Consider the following 18664-nt stretch of genomic DNA (forward strand, 5'->3'; position numbering starts at 1 on the left):
GAGGAGGTAATGCTATGGTTTTTCTCCAGTAAAACATTTCAAGCCTCTGGTTTCAGGAGCTTTTTTCTTTCTTTCTTTCTTTCTTCTTTCTGAAATCAGCGTTATGCCATTTGCACAATTAGCTTCAGGTCCCTGCCTAAAGAAGACAGTGGCACTTCTCCAATTTACCTATTATTTGACCGTTTCCTCTGCTCTCAGTTTTTAAGGGAGACTTATTTCCTGCTGAGCGTATGTGCATGCGTGTATACGTCTTGTCTTATATTCAGAGGCCTCACACTTGCTTCCAAGCGGATACTGACCTTCAGTATTTTTTTCTGTTAAGGATATTTTCTTTAGCCTGTATTTTCCAAATACAGAACAGACATATTAGGTTTAAACACAGCGGAAAGAAATCTTAACTGATTTTGCAACCTAAGACATGATTTTAATACTTGTGGCCATCTAAAACATTTCTAAGCTACAGAAAGCAGAAGACTAAAGAGTAAAACAATTTGTGTCAAAAGATAAAAATCTGCTTTAATTACATTTGATAATATTTTAATAGTCTTTCATAACCAAACATTTTTCTCCTAAAAGATCTTATTGAAGAAACGTCAGAAAATTATTTTGAAATGCTATCTTAGGTTTCTAGAAAATTATTTTATTTGTATTGGTTTCATACCCACTTTAGGGAGAAAAAAAGCTTATTTTCCAACAATTATTTTCAACCATTACCAATTAAATGACAAAAGATAAAGTGTCATTAAAAGTATTCATTTAAAAGTCCTATTCTTTGACACATTAAATGAAAAAGCAAGAAACTGAATTATATCTTCAGTATGGCCTCAACTATATAAACCAGCACAAGTGGCTTTGTGTTTCTAAACGTACACCTACATTTACGGAAATGAATCAAAATATTAGTAGAGGCCATTACATAAGAAAGCCTTCTGCACTATTTTTATCTTTTTCCCCCCTCAGATATCCATGTGTTCTACAATGAGGAATTATTTTAAAATCTGGGAGAGATTATAAAGATTTGTTAAAATCGGGGGTGGGGAGCAGGGAAGGAGGATGCAAGTCCAGAGGGGCCACCCTAAATTCTGTTAAACTCACCATCGGCACTTTTACTCAGCAGACTTCTAAAAGGTGTGGTCAGTTTTAAAAACGAACCTCATTTCTTTGTTTCTTTTCTACTGACTCTGATAACGATCACTTGCACTAATAGTTCTTCTGCATAACTTCTACACCGGCTGAGCCAATTAAATGTGCTTTAATGTGGAAAATCTCTTCTACAGTGTCTTCTCTGGGAATCACAGTTCACCCAGAATCTATCACTTGCTTTCCCTGCACCTAGATTCTTGGTAGCTTCATGATTCTTGACAATAGGGTATAGTTCTTGGGTACCATTTTTAGCAGACCAATTTAAATCCCCAACGATGACAAATTCTGGACTGTAAGAAAGAAAATGTAATAAAGTATTTTGATATTCAGAGCAATAACAGATATCAGGACAGTGAGAATTTTCTGAGTTTCAGTTTTTCAGTCCCCCTGTGGATCTGGTTTCCCAAGTACACTGCAGCACCTTTGCCAAGGTCCTAAAAGAAGCCCCATTTAAGGATAGCAATGGATGTTCTATGATTACTTATGTACATTCATGATTAAACACAGGAATACTTGTTTTTCCAAAGGAAGCGTTTCAGTTATTTAACAAATGTTTTATGCTACAAAGAAAAATGTAAGTGGTTTAGTATAAATAAATCTAGACGAGGAGGAAATCTCCTTTATAAAGGTATGGGTACCATGTAATATTTTATATGATATATGAGTATGGCTTTCTTTTTCCTCTCTTCCTTTTTGATTAGCTAAAATCAATTTTAATCTATTTAGATCTCTGACCATGCATAACAGCTTTTATCTGAGTTTTCATCTTTATAATGTGATTAAAACCATTCTTCATATTGTATATATTTCTGGAAAATTCATAAAAATATGAGGGATAGTTATCTTATAGAAATGGTAAAATTTACATTTGTGTGTGTGTGTGTGTGTGCCTGTGTGTGTGCACGCGTGTGTGTGTGTAAGGTATAAATAAAGGGCTTTAGCACTTTAATGTAGGTGACTGTGCTTTTCAATTTAACTTATTCATTCAAATACTTGTTTTTCCAGTTATGAGTTCTTATTTCTTTAATTTTCTAGTCTATAATGATAGGACAGTTTTAGAGTTTTTAAGCAGGAACATGTGAGAATAACAATGTGGTATAGTGAAAACAACAATGAGTAAAGAAACAAGTTCTTTTTGCCCAAAACTAGTTGTATGACCTTAGGCAAGTCACTCACTTCCACTGTGCTCTGCTTCCGCTTCCAAATACATTTTTTTTCCTGGCTATATTAAATGATGCTAATTCTTTAAAAAAAAAAATAAATAAATAAATAAATAAATAAAAACAGCATGTGATTCCTCTTTCCCCCTTTGACCAGAAAGGCAGAAGTAGCAACTGTATTGTTTTGATATATTACTTTCTGATATTTTAATAGATACATAATTTATTTCTGTGGCATACATTGTAACAATTTACTTGCATTGTATTTACTGCTTTATATTTGAATTTTATCACCATGATATCCTTTAAAAACTCAATTTGTGAGATACTTGGATCTAGTACATTTGCTTCAGGTCTTGGGGAGATGTAGGGATAGACATGTTATTAAAGGAAAAACGGGTGCTCAACTACTCAGACAGGTCTCATGGATGCCCAAGAAAAGTTGAACAAGCAAAGGTCACTGAGCAACTAAGAACTGTTATGGTAGTGGTTGTAATGCTTGTAATAATTAACATTTACTGAGATAATGTGCCAAGTGTGAGGGCTGAGCACCTTAAAAACATCTCATTTAATTATTTCAACAACTGTCTAATATAAGTCCTATTATTACCTTCATTTATAGATTAGAGAACTCACTGTTAGCCAAGTTAAACTCACTTGCCCAAGGCCAATAGCTGGAAAGTAATGGAGTGATTTAAAGCTTTAGTTCCATTATTATCCACAATGAAGAACTCATCTGAGGAGTTAAGAAGGTTAAATGATCTACGTAAACCCCTTAGCATATTACCTGACACACACTGAGTACTCAGTGAATATTCTTCTTCTTCTTCTTCTTCCTCTTTCCCCCTTTGTCCTTCCTTCTTCCTCCTTCCCTTTCCTCTTTATCACCATCATAGTGGTGCCACCGTCAACCTGATTATTCCTGGCAGTTGTACTGAACTGCTTCCTAAGCAATTGATCGGCCAGCAGATAGACTATCCTTGGATCCCATTAGCTGTGACTGGTGGGCTGAAGGGGTCACAGTTCAGTACACTATTCCATGATCATAAAATCCAATATTTATTCAGTCCCCTATTATTTAACCTTGTTCACCTATAAACTATAGCATGAGAGGCTTATACTAGGTAATTTCTTAGGTTTCTTCTAGCTGATTCTCAGGTGTAGGGTTTCATTTTATCCACTATACAGATGGACAAGTTGAGATACAAAGAATTAAATGCTGGCTCTAAATAACAGAGATAGTCATCAGAGGCAGTTATGGGAAACCCAGAGAAGCCAATTGGTGCCAAATTTTTTCCATTTGTTAATGTAGTGCTTAACGAAATATCTATTGAAAATCAAGTGCTAAAATGCTATGATATAAAAAAAAAATGAGGCCCTTGATTTTGAAGAGCACTGCTTTAAATCAGAGAGAAAACTGACCATGGAGCCTGTTACCACTTTGCTTATAAACTTACAAATTCAAACTAGTAGCTGCTTTTGTAGTCTTTCTCACCAATTAATGAAGCAACAAATTATTGATTTATAAACACTAAGTTTATAGTCTCAAATGCTAAATTTTAAATATAAATTTTTTAAAAAGTACAGTCCATGCCTTCCAGAAATTATGTACTTTTATGCTAGTGTTAATTCCAAGATAGGACAGAGTGGTTTGGGAAAGGAGACCTTCTTCCAATATTAGAATACCTGCAATTTGTCACCAATTGGTTATTTAGAGGCTTGTGACTCTGAACCCCATTGGCTTTGAAGTGTCATCAAGATTCTTGATGAAACAAAATGGGGGCAGCTCTCTTTTCTACATCTAGCTTCTTTGCAATTCCTATGATTTCCTAAATGATGATTCATTTGGTGTCTTCTCCCTGAATGATGAGACTACAGAGTTCACTATCCCTACCTGATCCCTGAAAAAAATTCTAAAGCACTGTGGAAGGGATGAGCCTTCCCATTGGTAATGAGATGCCAGGGAGACAGGATAAACACTATAGGAAACAGGAGTTACGTATATTCTCCAAGTGAAAATTAATATTTTATGTTTGTTTAGAAATATTTGTGAAAAAATAACTCCAAGTAAAAACATTTTTTTTTTCTGAAAGAGATGTCACTTCTATTAATGCTGATAAGTTAAAGGTATATATGGACTTACAGGATGAGATAATATGGAGAAATTCAGGCCCTGTTTGAGAATGCAGCCACCTGACTCCCATTAATGTTAATGAGCCTCTCACTGAATCATTCTAAAATTTTACCCCCATGGTCTGTTTTAAAGCACCAAAAGTCAGGAAATTTAGAATGAAAGCTGAAATTCCATCGTGGCACTTTCTCTCTGATGTATATACTTTTATGGAAAATGTGCCATTTAGTGCAGCTTTAAGATACCACCTTACTATTTGAGAATTCTAGAAACAAATCAAGCTTGTTGGGAAGTAGCAGGGGACACTGGGAAGTATATTGGATTATGAGCCGAGACTTAGATACAGGAAAGTCATTGCATCAACTTGGGTGTTCGCTTTCTTATTTCTATGACATTAAATTGTTGGACTAGGTTATAGTTGGGTTATGGATTATGCGGTCGTATGAACCTTCTCAAGTAATTGCATCTATGTCACCTTGATGCCAAAAAAATTGCTGTGTACAGATAGTTGTACAAAATTAAAGGACATCACTGGCCTATACAGAAGCAGAGGAGAAAAGATCATAGACTATTAACAGGTAAATAAATGGTTGCCTTTAAGAAGAATGAGCAGAATTCTTCTACAGTCTAAAGATTGAGCATTATGTCCATGTTGGGAGTAGTTGAAAACTTAACCTGTGGAGGTGAAGGTGAAAAAAAAAGTTATTAGAGGAAAAAAAAAGTTATAAAGCTTTTACAGTGGATTGACTTGTGTACTGTGGATAAATTTATTTCATTTAGATCCCAATTGTACTCTTAGTCTGATTACCTTCTAGAATTGTGAGTGGATAAAATTTTTATTTTTTTTATAATTACTATAGAGAACAAACCAGATGCATAATCTGATGAGCACTTAGAGTTACATTGTGACCTCTTAAACTATACTCCCCACCTACACAAATAATTATTACCGTCATCACAGAATATAAAATAATCATACAGTTCTTTTATTACATGATCAGGGAAATTTTTCTCATTCAAATTATTATATCAGTAAGATATTTTATAAGGTATTTTAATATTATACCCATGCTTTGAAATATAAAAATGTAAATAACAGAAGATCATGAGTTGTTTGTAAGTTTGATTGCATCAGGACTCACTTTTTGTAACCATTTATGAGAGAATTAAGCCCTGTTGCCCTCAGGTCATCATTGTGTGTAACAAATTAGATCTCCCTGCCATCTAAAATGGTACTACTTGGGGTACCCGGGTGGCTCAGTTGGTTAAGCATCTGACTCTTGATTTTGGCTTAGGTCATGATCTCACATTTTATAAGATTACTGGCAGTGTGGACCCTGCTTGGGATTCTCTCTCTCTGCTCCTCCCCTGTTCATGCGCGCATGCACTCTCGCTCTCGCTCTCTCGCTCTCTCTCAAAATACATAAACTTAAAAACATTTTTTTAGTAAAAAATAAAATGGTACTAAATTATATACATATGAGGTGGGGGAGACTTAGAGAATAGCTAGTCAAGTCACTTTCCACATTATGCAGTTCAGATGAAGAATTTCGGTTGAGAAAAGCCCCAAGTGCCCAAGTTAAGGTGATAACAATATTAGGTGTTTTTTTTTTTTGATCCCCATAAGAATATTCAGGTTCACTTATAAAGGCAACTGAAAATGGCAGATAAAAATGATGAAAGCAGTGAGATCTGGAAAGTCTGATTGAACACAGAAGGATTCCGACTCAAACTTCAGCCTGAGAGTTACACTAAATGACTTTTAAGACTCCTTGTACCTGGGTTCTTTTGATTTTATTACTCTAAAGGCCTCTTCAAAGTCTACCAATACAGTGTCTTTTACTTAGTACTTCATCAAAAGCCTGGGTTTTCTACTCCACCTAGGCTTAGACAGGTGACCTAGAAACCAAATTATACCTGAATACTGGGAACCTTGATAGCATGCGTTTACCCAGCCTCACACCAATTTATAGAAAGCCTCACAGATAGCCCCTTATGCTCTTCAAGTTAACCATCCAAGTAGACATTTGTAAATGTCTAGTGACAGGCCATTGACTCTGTGACAGGCCAGAAATGATCATCCCAGTTTAATCACAACCAGGAAAACTAATAAAATAGGAAGATTAGTTAGGAGGATAGCATCCTTTTTGGGCAAGTATACCAAGAGAAAAATGTAAATATAAGATACCCCCATAATTCCGTAGTTCCACGTATGTATATTTCCCCCCTCTCAAATGTTGAAAAGTCATCCCTCTTTCCAGTGTACGTGTGCTGTTGCCTCTGCTGGTGAAAGCATTCTTATCTCCTGGAAAGTACATGACGGGACAGTTTTCTAAGAAATGAAAAATGGCTGCCATGTTCCCATCAGATGGATACCACATGAAGTGGAGTGTGGTCCCTTTGTTTCCTTGTTAGCATCACCTGGCTCCTCTATTTGGAGAGCTGTAATAAAAACAGCTTCTTTACTGTGCGTCCTGTTGGTTTATACCAACAATGTCAGGTCCATAAACCATGGTATATTAAAGTGTAATAGACTGTGTAAAGAATACTGGGAAGATATTCCAACCTCTATCCCTTCCCCTCATTCCACTCTTTACTACCTTCCAGATGGGTATCCATAAACATGACTTAATTATCTTTGGCATAAAACCCCCGCTTTCTTTGAAGAGTGATGTCCTTCTTCAGAACTTTCAGTGCATGAATACTAGCCTCTTGAGGATAAAACCTTGAATATTTTGGTACATTTAGATGACAAGTGTTCATAGTCTGAATATCTTCTGGAAGTGTCATTTTATTTATAAAAACTCTACATTTTTCATAATCACTCTATTTGAATGTTTTAGTCCAATATGGACAAAACTCAAGGGCCAGTGTTAAATGTATCTATCCATGATCTGTCATGCTAAATTTTTTTAGAGGTTTATTCATTTTTCAGAGACAGGGAGTGAGTGGGGAGAGGGACAGAGAGAGAGGGAGACACAGAATCCAAAGCAGGCTCCAGGCTCTGAGCTGTCAGCACAGAACCCGACACAGGGCTCTAATGCCCAGACCATAAGATCATGACCTGAGCTGAAGTAGGATGCTCAACTGACTGAGCCACACAGGTGCCCCATGTGATCTGTCATTCTAAATAATATATTGATCTAACATAGGATATATCAGGATGAAAATCAGTACTCTCTTCTATCTTGTTGATAAAAAGAAAACAAGGAAATTGTTGTGCCAGGAAATGGGCTCTGATCCCCCAGTGGGGAGACAATTAGGGGGACTATGTTCCACTAGTGTGGGCCCCTTGCTTTCAGTTTATTCACCTGTCAGAGAAGTGGAGTACCTACCAGGTGTTCAGGTTGAGAGAAACAGACTCTGAAATTCCACTGTGAAATAGATTTTGGTTGCTGCCCTCATGAAACACTGAGTCTACTAGGAAAAGCAGACTTCCAACAAATGGTGTCCGTACTGTGGTCCACATATGTGAACACAGTGTGGCTGGTGCTGCCCAGAAAGCAGCTCACCAGCTGATGAAGGAAAGGCCCCCAGGGAGGTCTTCATGAAAGAAGTAACCTTAAAGCTTGGTTTTTGAAGGAAGAAAAGACATTTACAGTGGGGGTGTTTGGGAAGGAGAAGACAGGGAGGTGGAAGGATTCAAAGCAGAAGAAACCGTGTCCCCAAAAATAAAGGCACAAGGAAACAGGTTGAGTGGCACAAACAGCACAGCGTCCAACTCAACAGGAGTATGAGACATGTGGTGGGAAGTAGGAGGAGCCAGGTTGTGAAGGGCTTACTGTGTTGTGTGAGTGTCCTTCACCCTGTACAGAGAGGAAGCTAATGAACACAGAAGCACAGTGGTAGCATGATCCACTTTGCCTTTTAAGTTGGTAATTTGGGTGCAGTGCAGAGACCTGGGATTTCTATGTAATGCAAAGAACCTATTGTAGATCATAGACCCTAGAGGTTAAAGAAGGAATCTTTGGTCTCAGAAAATTACCTTGATAAGTAGACCCCTGCATCACTATCTTTCATTTAGTGTATGAGAAGTGGTTCAGTTAATCAGGTCAGAGATTGATAACTCAGTGATCATTAAGTAGAAAAATCATAAGCCCCTGACACCTATCCCCTTGACTCCTAGGCATTTGCAAATTATAAATCAGGTTCTGTCTTTTTTTTTCCCCTGAGGGTAAAATAAAACAAAATGGGCTGAAACAGCAAATAAAATGACTTTAGGTCTGACACAGTGGACACCTTCCTGTAGACAAGCCTTAGGCACCTTGGTAGGGATGTCTGCTTTGTAAGTAAAATGGGGAAAACAGTGAGGTTCTAAGCAGAGGACACCTGATTGGACTTGAAAATGGTCATAAGCAAAATTATACTTTATTGAGAGTGGTTGTTGACCTTCTTAAGAAAGAAAGGAACGGGGGCGCCTGGGTGGCTTAGTCGGTTAAGCGTCCGACTTTCGCTTAGGTCATGATCTCGCGGTTCGTGGGTTCGAGCCCCGCGTCAGGCTCTGTGCTGACTGCCAGCTCAGAGCCTGGAGCCTGTTTCAGTCTGTGACTCCCTCTCTCTCTGACCCTACCCTGCTCAAACTGTCTCTCTCTCTCTCTCCTAGAAATAAATAAAACATTAAAAAAAAAATTTAAAAAAAAAAAAAAAGAAAGAAAGGAACGTTTGCTTGAAATTTTGTACTCATTCCAAAGGCAGACAGTTGGAATAAAGACTACTAGTATTTGCTTCTCGCCAATTAAATAATAAATGGCTGCATTTTTGAGTGTCTACTGTTTGTTGGTCTCTGTGTTAATCCCTCATGCTCAGTACCTCCAAAGTCACAACCACCTTGCAAGGGAGATCTTACCATTCCAGTCGTATGGGTAAGGCTCAGCGGAGTTAAGTGACTTCCCCAAGGTCTTTCAGTCAATAAGTGACAGAGCACAGCCAACCTGGTCCAGCCTGACGCAAATCCCAAGCTCTTTCCACTGTGCTCTCCCAGCATTAAACTTGGTCAAAGCACCCATCCCTCTGGAAGCTCGAAATGCCAGCGGTCTCAGCATGACAGGGAGCCATCAGAGGTCTGACTGCAGAGGCTCTGATGCAAGCACGCCTCATCCCCTTGTCAGGTAGCCTTCATATTTAGGCACAGGTAGGCACTGCCATCTTCATTTACAGAGATGGAAACTGAAACGTGTCACTTGTCCCTGACACTTAAGTGGCAGAGCTGGGCTGAAAAATTGGAATTTAATGATCCTGACTTCTGCCTCACTTGGTTCGCCACAGTACTTAGGAATTTCAAACTGGTCATTATGGGATGACATTATGATAACTCACGATTCAATGGCTATAAAATCAACCAGGAAGCAAAACTCCAAGGTATTAAAGCTTCTTAGAAAAGCAAATGGTCTTTATTCAGTGAAGGATGCATTAAATAAAATCCACGTAAATATTTCAAACAAACAAAAAAATCCCTTCTAAAGAACTCCTGTTGCTTTCTCCCTGGGACAGAGTTATGAGAAATAAGTATTGTTCTTTAGTGGAGAAAATAGAAGCTTAAGACAAGCAACACAGTTCTACTAATGACATAAAGATTACAGTCTGTGTAGGTAGGTCACCAAGCAAACTTACCACTCACCTTTTTCCAAGGACTTCCAGAAATTCTCCATCATCATGTGGGTCCATACCCTTGATAAAGAGGTTTAGAAGACAGAACTGATGTTGAGCAAAGCTTTTCATTTTTAGTACTCTGATTTGTTTTTCTTACTGCTTTTATTATCTTGAAATGTGAGACTGTCATCATCCTAAGCAGCTACTGTATTCCTCTAACTTGGAAAATCATTGTATTTAACTCCCTGCAGACAATGAGACAGCTACTTGTGACAGAAAGAGAAGAGAAAAGGGTAGGATTGGGGATGCCTGTTATTTCTCTATCCCCTGCCTGGTGCCATATCAGTATCTGACAACTCCTGCAAACTTACTCTTTGAAGAAGCCTACCCAACCCCCACCACACACGCGGTAGGAAATGTAAGCTGAAAAGGAAACACCTATATACTACTGTAGAAGAGGAGACTAAGTAAATCTCACACATATGTTCAGGGCTACCGCTAGTCAAAGCTGTAGGGTGAAGACAATTTGCACCTAAGACTTGCCATCTTCTGTTTAAACACCATCTCTCCCTGTGGGTACCTAGTACCTATGTGGCATGCTCTGTGGCTTCCCCGGCACCCTAATTCAGTAATCCACATAAAGTCTCCTATAGGCAACAACCATGCTCTGGACATTTTTGTGGCTACCCCTTATGAGAAATGACTGCCCTCATGTGGGGCCTAGCTTTCCTACTTTCTTGCCGCTCCCTCTTGGCCTCCCTACACTGAGACAGTGTCAGTCCCAGCATTGAGAAGCGAGGCCTAGAATCTGAGAATATCAAGATTCTTGCACTTAGCCTGCAGTTACCTTGTTTGCTGGTGATGCTAGAATTTGAGTCTGTGACTCTAGTCTTTAAACATTTTTCTTCCAGGTGACATGTTTTTGTTTTGTTCAGAGCATTTTGAAGACTTAAGACATATAATGACATGGTTGAAAATGTCACACATTGTGACAGAAGGAATACATTAGGCTGGTAGAGCTTCCAGGTCACACCATGGAAGTGGCTGCCCTTTGCTTAGGAAAACTCAAGATCTCTAGGTTCTTCACTTTTTTCTGAAGGCTCTTTTCCTCCCAGGCCCTCAGAAGTCCCGCAGTGTGCATTGGGACTCTTAGTGGTACCTCTTTTTACATTTTGGATGCTGGGGTATTTTACCCCCAAATAACCCTCTTTATAGAGCCATTCCAAAATCTTACCAATGTAGAATTCTTTGTGGAAAGAGTCCCTCTCAGTGAATTTAGACGCACCGGCAGCTTGACAACTGTCTACATAACACAGCCTGGAAGTTGCCAATTAGAAATCGGCTGGTGGCAGAGAACAGCCGGGGTGCTCCAGGAAGACCACTCAGGCCTCAAAGGAATTTTTCCTCATGTTTGATCATGCACAAAATTAAGGATCACTGGATAAGAACAAACTACTAGTTTGTTTCACCTTTCGGAGGACTTGGGAGCCTGGAGACATAGGTCACTTCTCTGTGTCCGACAGGCTAAGAGTGAGACTAATTCACAGAGGCCCCTGCTTGGAAGAATGGGGGTGGGAGGGGGACCTACTACAAAAGATGATCAGAACTATGATTTTACCTAAAACAGTGTAGCAGAAGCATTTTAATATAAAAGATCATTTTTGTTAATTGACATTTCCTGGACTTTGAGGTAGTAGCATATAGCTCTAGCCTGACATTCTTCTTTAGCCTATGTTTGTATTCTAAATATCAAGTTTTATGCTGAAGAAACCTAGTCTCTTTCTTTTTAAGCAATGTTTATCCAATACGTGCATTTGTCAAGTAAAATAATTTATTGAGTATATAGGCACTCTTCCCATGTTAAAGGCTCAGCAGAAGACAAGCCAGATGAAGTTACTTCTTTCCTGAAACTTATATTCAGTTGTCTTATCATAAACGAATGAGACAGTGAAGTCTGACAGGCAAATAGAGGCTGGGCAGAAAAGAGGTAACGTGCAGTGGTACAGAGAGTTGGGGGAAGGGACAAGGATGTGCAGCAATGGGCAATCTTCTATTTAGTCAAGTCAGAGAGAGTGATATCTGAGCTGAGACCTGAATACTGTAAGGAAGCCAGTCAGGCAGAAACTGTGGGCAAGGTGTCCCGGAGAGGAGGCGCGCAAGCCCAGAGACCCCCAGTGTGCATGCTCAGTGCGCTCCGGCATCAACAAGCTGCCCAGTGAGACTGGGAAGAAGTGAACATGTCACAGAGGAGGTAATGCCACAGAGGAGCCGGGGAGCGGATCTGTAGGGCTGAATGGGACATTGAGAAGATGTTAGAGGTTATGTCACCAGTGATAATAAGCCTTTGAAAGGTTTTGAGCAGAGGAGTAAATGGATAAAATTTATGTTTTAATATCAATGATGAAGTTGAGATGGCATCCTAATAATATCCGTCATGTCATTTATTGATCATATTTTATGTGCTAAGCCCTTAATGTGTACTATCTCATTTATCTTTATAACAGCTGCGTGAGGGTAGTCACTGGGGCTAATCTTATATGACAGATGAGTCAATAACTATGCAGTTGGTCACGAGTAACTTAATCACAGTGACACAGGTAGTACATAGCAGCGCTAGGCTTAAATAAACAGCGGTACTTTATTATTATTTTTTTACAAATAGTTTATTGTCATATTAGTTTCCACACAACACCCAGTGCTCATCCCCACCAGTGCCCTCCTCCATGCCCACCTCCACTCCCCCCCACATCCATCAGTCCTCAGTTTTTGTCAGCATTCAAGAGTCTCTCATGGTTTGCCTCTCTCCCTTTCCCCCACCATTTCCCCCCTTCTTCTCCCCCTTGTTCCTCCGTCAAGTTCCTCCTAATCCTCCTATACGTGCAAACATATGATATTTGTCCTTCTCTGCCTGACTTATTTCACTCAGCATAACACCCTCAAGGTCCATCCATGTTGCTACACATGGCCAGATTTCATTGTTTCTCATTGCCATGTAGTATTCCATGGTATAGATAAACCACATCTTCTTGATCCATTCATCTGTTGATGGACACTTAGGCTCTTTCCATGTTTTGGCTATTGTGGAGAGTGCTGCTATGAACATTGGGGTACATGTGCTCCTATGCCTCAGCATTTCTGTATCCCTTGGGTAAATTCCTAGCAGTGCTATTGCTGGGTCATAGGGGAGTTCTACTGTTAATTTTTTGAGGAACCTCCACACTGTTTTCCATAGAGGCTATACCAGTTTACATTCTCACCAACAGTGTAGGAGGGTGCCCATTTCTCCACTTCCTCGCCAGCATCTCGTGTTCTCTGATTTGCTCATTTTAGCCACTCTGACTGGTGTAAGGTGGTATCTCAGTGTGGTTTTGATTTGTATTTCCCTGATGAGTAGGGATGCTGAGCATCATTTCATGTGTTTGTTGGCCATCTGGATGTCCTCTTTGGAGAAGTGTCTGTTCATATCTTCTGCCCATTTCTTGACTGGGTTGTCTGGTTTTCGGGTGTGGAGTTTGGTGAGTTCCTTATAGATTCTGGATATCAACCCTTTATCTGATATGTCATTTGCAACTATCCTTTCCCATTCCGTTGGTTGTCTATTAGTTTTCTGGGTTGTTTCCTTTGCCGTGCAGTAAACAGTGGTACTTTAAAGTCCTTTAATATAATTTACCTTGGAGTTTCACAGCATAGGCCTCTTTAGATATTATTGAAATCTTTCCCTGTTCATTTTACACCACTGAAGCCTTAAATGAAAGGAACCTTACAACTTGCCTGTTTTTCTAGACGTGTTTTAAGCTTATTTATTTATTTTGAAACAGAGAGTGTGAGTGGAGGAGGGCAGAGAGAGAGAGAGAGAGAGAGAGAGAATCGCAAGCAGGCTCCATGCTATCAGCACAGAGCCTAATGTAGGGCTCGATCCCATGACCCTGGGATCATGACCTGAGCTGAAATCAAGAGTTGGATGCCTAACCAATTGAGTCACCCAGGGCCCCCTTCTAGACATTTTTAAAGGGAAAGAGTGCTATTGTCTTATATAACAGTATTATTTTTTGCATAGAGAAAAGGATATGTAAAAGCACTACCCAAAAATGCATCCTAAATAAATAGTTTCTGCAGAACACTATAAATTCCTAATCTCTAAATTCAGGGTTGAATCTCAGTATCATGGATTTCCTTAGTGGTCTTAAGTATTTTTTTCAAAACATTTAAAAACAGTATCCTTTTTTTTTTAAATTTTTAAATTTTTTTTCTAAGAGAGAGACAGGAGGGTCAGGGTTTTTTTTTTAATTTTTTTAATGTTTTTAAAAAACAGTATTCTGAGAAAGAAGACCATAGGCTTCCACAGACTGCCAAAGGAGGCCCTGGGTGTGGAGACAGTGAATGCAAAGGTTCCAGTGAATTTATCTGGACCTGAGAAGACGTGCTGTAAATGGTACAGGATTTTTCATGTTTGGGGAGGGGGTGTGGGGAGTGCCAAATACATGGCAAAACTCACAAAGAGGCCAACTGTAGCTGGGGTAACCACGTGTACCATTCTGGCCAGGATTATTCCAATTTATGTTTTTGTGCAGGTGTAATTATTAGTTATCACCTTTTTTCAGTCTTAGACGTGTCCTAGTAAGAATAGTAAATTATATGGCCACCATTAGCTATAGCCGTTCTCAAGAAAGCAAGGGTGGGAGATGCAGCCAATTGAGAGCTATTTCTAGGACATGCAGTAAGGGCTGCCAACCCGTGAATTCAGAGTTATTTTGATAGCATGGTTAATCCAAGTTAGATTACACAAAAGATGGCGCGTGTGAGTGGCTCAGGTGGTTGAGCACCTGACTTTGGCTCACGTCTCAGGTCATGATCTCGTAGTTTGTGAGTTTGAGCCCTGCATGGAGCTCTGTGCTGAGAGCTCAGAGCCTGGAGCCTGCTTCAGATTCTGTGTCTGCCTCTCTCTCCCTCTGCCCCTCCCCTGTTCATACTCTGTCTTTTTCTCTCTCTCTCTTTCTCTCTCAAAAATAAACAAACATTGGAAAGAAGATTACACAAATGATATGATGGAAAAAGATGCTGTTATAATAATAATTATTTCTCTCTTACAGCCAAAAAAGAGCATAAAATGGAAGAAAGTCATTTGGAGAATGCACAGAAAAGGTAAGTAGTTCTGACTTGGCCTTAGCCCTTTCTTTGGCTAGCTGTTCCTTTTTTTCTGTTTTTTATTTTCAAGTTTACTTATTTATTTTGAGAGAGAGAACACAAGCAGGGGAGGGGCGAGGAGAGAGGGAGAGAGAGAATCCCAAGCAGGCTCCCTCTTAGCGTGGACCCCCAGCCGGGGCTCGAACTCATGAATCATGAGATAATGACCTAAGTCGAGATCAAGTTGGACATTTAATCAACCAAGCCACCCAGGCACCCTAGCTGTTTCTTTTTATTATTGTTATTATTAAGTGCATTCTTATTGCTATGGGACCATTACCTTATCTATCCCCAGAACTTACCCATCCCCATTAACTCTGTACCCATTAAACCATCACCCCCCATTCTCCTCCCCCACCCCAGCTCCTGGCAACCATTATTCTACTTCCTGTCTCTGCGACTTTGACCACTCTAGATGCATCATATAAACAGAATCAATACAGCATTTTTCATTTTATGACTGGCTGATTTTACTTAGCATAATGTCTGACTGGCCACTCTTTTTATCCCCATTTGTTAAGACTATGCATCCATGAGCAATAATATTCTGTCAGGAGCTGGGGGGAAAGCACTAAGGCAGGACTTGGGAATATTTCTCCTCAAAGAGTACAGAACCATTCAGACGTGATTGGTTGACATGTGTCATACACATCATGACACTGTCTGCCTCTCCTCCTGAACCACTTTGTGGAAGTTGGGAATCATGTGATCCTTCTTAGCATTACAACTAGACTAAACCAACTCTTGCAAATACCTAAGAGACTTATGTCTTTCATCAGATCTGAGACAGTACTGTAAACAAGGGTTAAGTGGGGACGAGGGACTGACCTGTGAATATGAAAAGGACCCCAAAAATTGGAAGAGATCTCTGAGGTCTTCTGTTGAACTCCTCACCCACTTTAGGCCTCTTCTTTGCTCTTCTCTCTCTTAATAGACAGCAGAATGGAACCAGCCAGTTTACCCAGTAATCATTGGCTCTGGGTCTTCATACAGGTTTTTGTTTTTGTCATTTGACCAGGTAGTCAGCTTGGCTGTGTCTCCCTCTTAAAAGGGTGAGTGGGGGCATACTGAGGCATTCTCATATTCAGCACAGAGAATTGAGATACATTTTGCTGGTACCGGTTCTAAAACGACTAGAAAATTAAGTGAGGGGTAGGGGAAGGAAAGAGCCTATAAGGAAGACAAGCTTTATAAATGTGTGAAGAGAGCAGTTCATTAAATACAAATGAACAAACTCTAGAAATGAATTATTTCCTCTTGTCTAGCCACAATTTTCAAGAGTTCTGAAACCCTGTAGACAGTGCTGTCTGCTCTGCTTTGACGAGCACCAGCATCTTTTTCTGCCTTCAATTGTCAATAAAATTAAAATACAGATGACGGTATCTGGGTGGTTCAGTCAGTTCAGCATCCAACTTTGGCTAAGGTCATGATCTCATGGCTGGTGAATTCAAGCGCCACATTGGGCTCTGTGATAACAACTCAGAGCCTGGAGCCTGTTTCAAATTCTGTGTCCCTCTTTCGCTCTGCCCCTCCCCTGCTTATGCATGTGCGCACTCTCTCTCTCCCAATCTCTCTCTCTCTCTCATAAACAGTAGAAAATGTTTTTTAATTAAAATACAGATGAAAGTGTAGTTAAGGCAAATCCTGAATTTTTCTAAGTGCAGATGTTCTTGAGACACAGTTACCACCCACACATGACCGTCTTTGAAAACCGGAATGATCGTGTGATTATGTCTTTAGATTTTTGTGCCCCTTGATTGGCCTTTTCCCTGTATTAAGTCTTCCCTTCCTCATGTGTCAAACAAATATGTCTGTGTTACAGGCTATAGCATATTTAGAAGAGACCGTCAACAAGGGCACATTAGTGTCAGGACAAACAGACATTTGGTTTCCGGGGTGGATGACAAATTTCTAATATTTCTTCAAGATTCTTGCTTGCAGGAAAGAGGGGGCCCACCTTAGAGGGGCCAAGCTGCTGCTGTGCATTAGCTATGCTGAGGGGGGTCATAAATTCTTGTTGTCAGCGTTTTCCGTGACTTTGTGGTGAAGGTAGCGTAGCTTTCATGTCATATATGAAATATGTTGGATCCCATCTTTAATGGAGAAACCACGGCTGTTTGGTCGCACTGTTTAAGGAGGTCGGCGGTCAGTGTTGCAATATTCGTGTGAGATTTAGTAAATTCTTATGTTTTATCCTCAAGAGAAACAATTTACTCTGAGGCTAAGGAGTATTTGCTTTTCCTAAGCAGTTTCTAAAGGCATGCATGGAAAACAATAAGTGGATGTGTTCCACTCGGCATCACAAAACAGTTCGCTTTGCTATGGGCCCTTTGATATAATTGTTGTCTGTACTGTAAAAATATTTAGTTGAATTAAAAAGATAGACCTCAGATAATGGATCATGGCAGGCAGGAAAAGAGAGAACAGGGTGAGGTAAAAAAAAAAAAAAAAGTTCTATAAAACATNCAGGTTTTTAAAATTTGAAAGCTATTTTAGAGTTATCTGCTGACAGATAGAAATTTCAGAAAGCATGATTGCCCCTTTGTCCAGTGGAGGAAATTCCCCTGGTTGTTAAACAGCACCAGTTTCTAGGAGGACAGTGGCTTCGACCTTATAACATAGCTGTAGGTTCGTAATCTAACCTTTATCTTTGCCTTGAACAAATGAATGACACTTAGGTCCAATAGGGTACATCCTCAGAGCAACTTCATCTCTGTCAAAGTTGCAGAGTGCCAAAACCCCGCCATCCCCTGGGACTTTGTTTGCTTCAGTTCCTCCGAAGTTGACTTGCTTTCTTAGTTTCTAAAACACGTGGGGTGGGGGGGAGTGCTGAAAGTAAGTATTTCTTTCAGTTTGCACCACCTTTAAGGGTTAGCAAGCATCTCTCACAGATCCCCAGGGTGAGAGGTGGTGAGGGTACATGGTTAGTTCCAGTTTAGTTTTAGAAAAGTGAGGCTCCCAAGACGATGACAGGCTTTTCTGAAGCTCAGTGATAAACCACCAAGCAACGCTGGCGTTCTCTGAAACTGCACAAGTATATGCAATATTTTGGTCTCACAATCTGGACTCCAGATAAAGCCAGGGGTCTGGGGTGATCCATGAAGCACAAAGACTGGAGTTCCTATACTCCTCACTATATCCTGCTGGAAAATAGGAAGATCATTTGCTCCTCTGAAGACTTTGTCTTCTCTGTTAACGCACAAATAAATATGTTCCTGTATAGAACGTGACCATAAGGAAAAGAGGGAAAAATGATGATGTGCTCTCCTGGGGGGTAAATATTGGGGGCAACTGTGTCTACGGTAGTAACAGGGTGGGTGCCTGGGTAGCTCAGTCAGTTAAGCGTCTGACTTCGACTCGGGTCATGATCTCGTGGTTTATGAGTTCAAGTTCCACGTCAGGCTCTGTGACGACAGCTCAGAGCCTGGAGCCCACTTCGGATTCTGTGTCTCCCTCT

At 40.0% G+C, this 18664-nt stretch overlaps 1 protein-coding gene across 1 annotated transcript in view; it reads left to right on the forward strand.

The window, feature by feature from the left end:
• Window positions 1-18664, forward strand: part of FMN1 (formin 1) — a 286938-nt gene that overhangs the window by 238278 nt on the left and 29996 nt on the right. Inside the window, 1 exon segment of the mRNA XM_077771645.1 lies at window positions 15114-15165. Within this exon segment, the coding sequence (XP_077627771.1) occupies window positions 15114-15165 (52 nt within the window).

This window comes from Crocuta crocuta, unplaced genomic scaffold (assembly GCF_008692635.1).
Source record: "Crocuta crocuta isolate KB4526 unplaced genomic scaffold, BGI_CrCroc_1.0 scaffold156, whole genome shotgun sequence".
Lineage (NCBI taxonomy): Eukaryota > Metazoa > Chordata > Mammalia > Carnivora > Hyaenidae > Crocuta > Crocuta crocuta.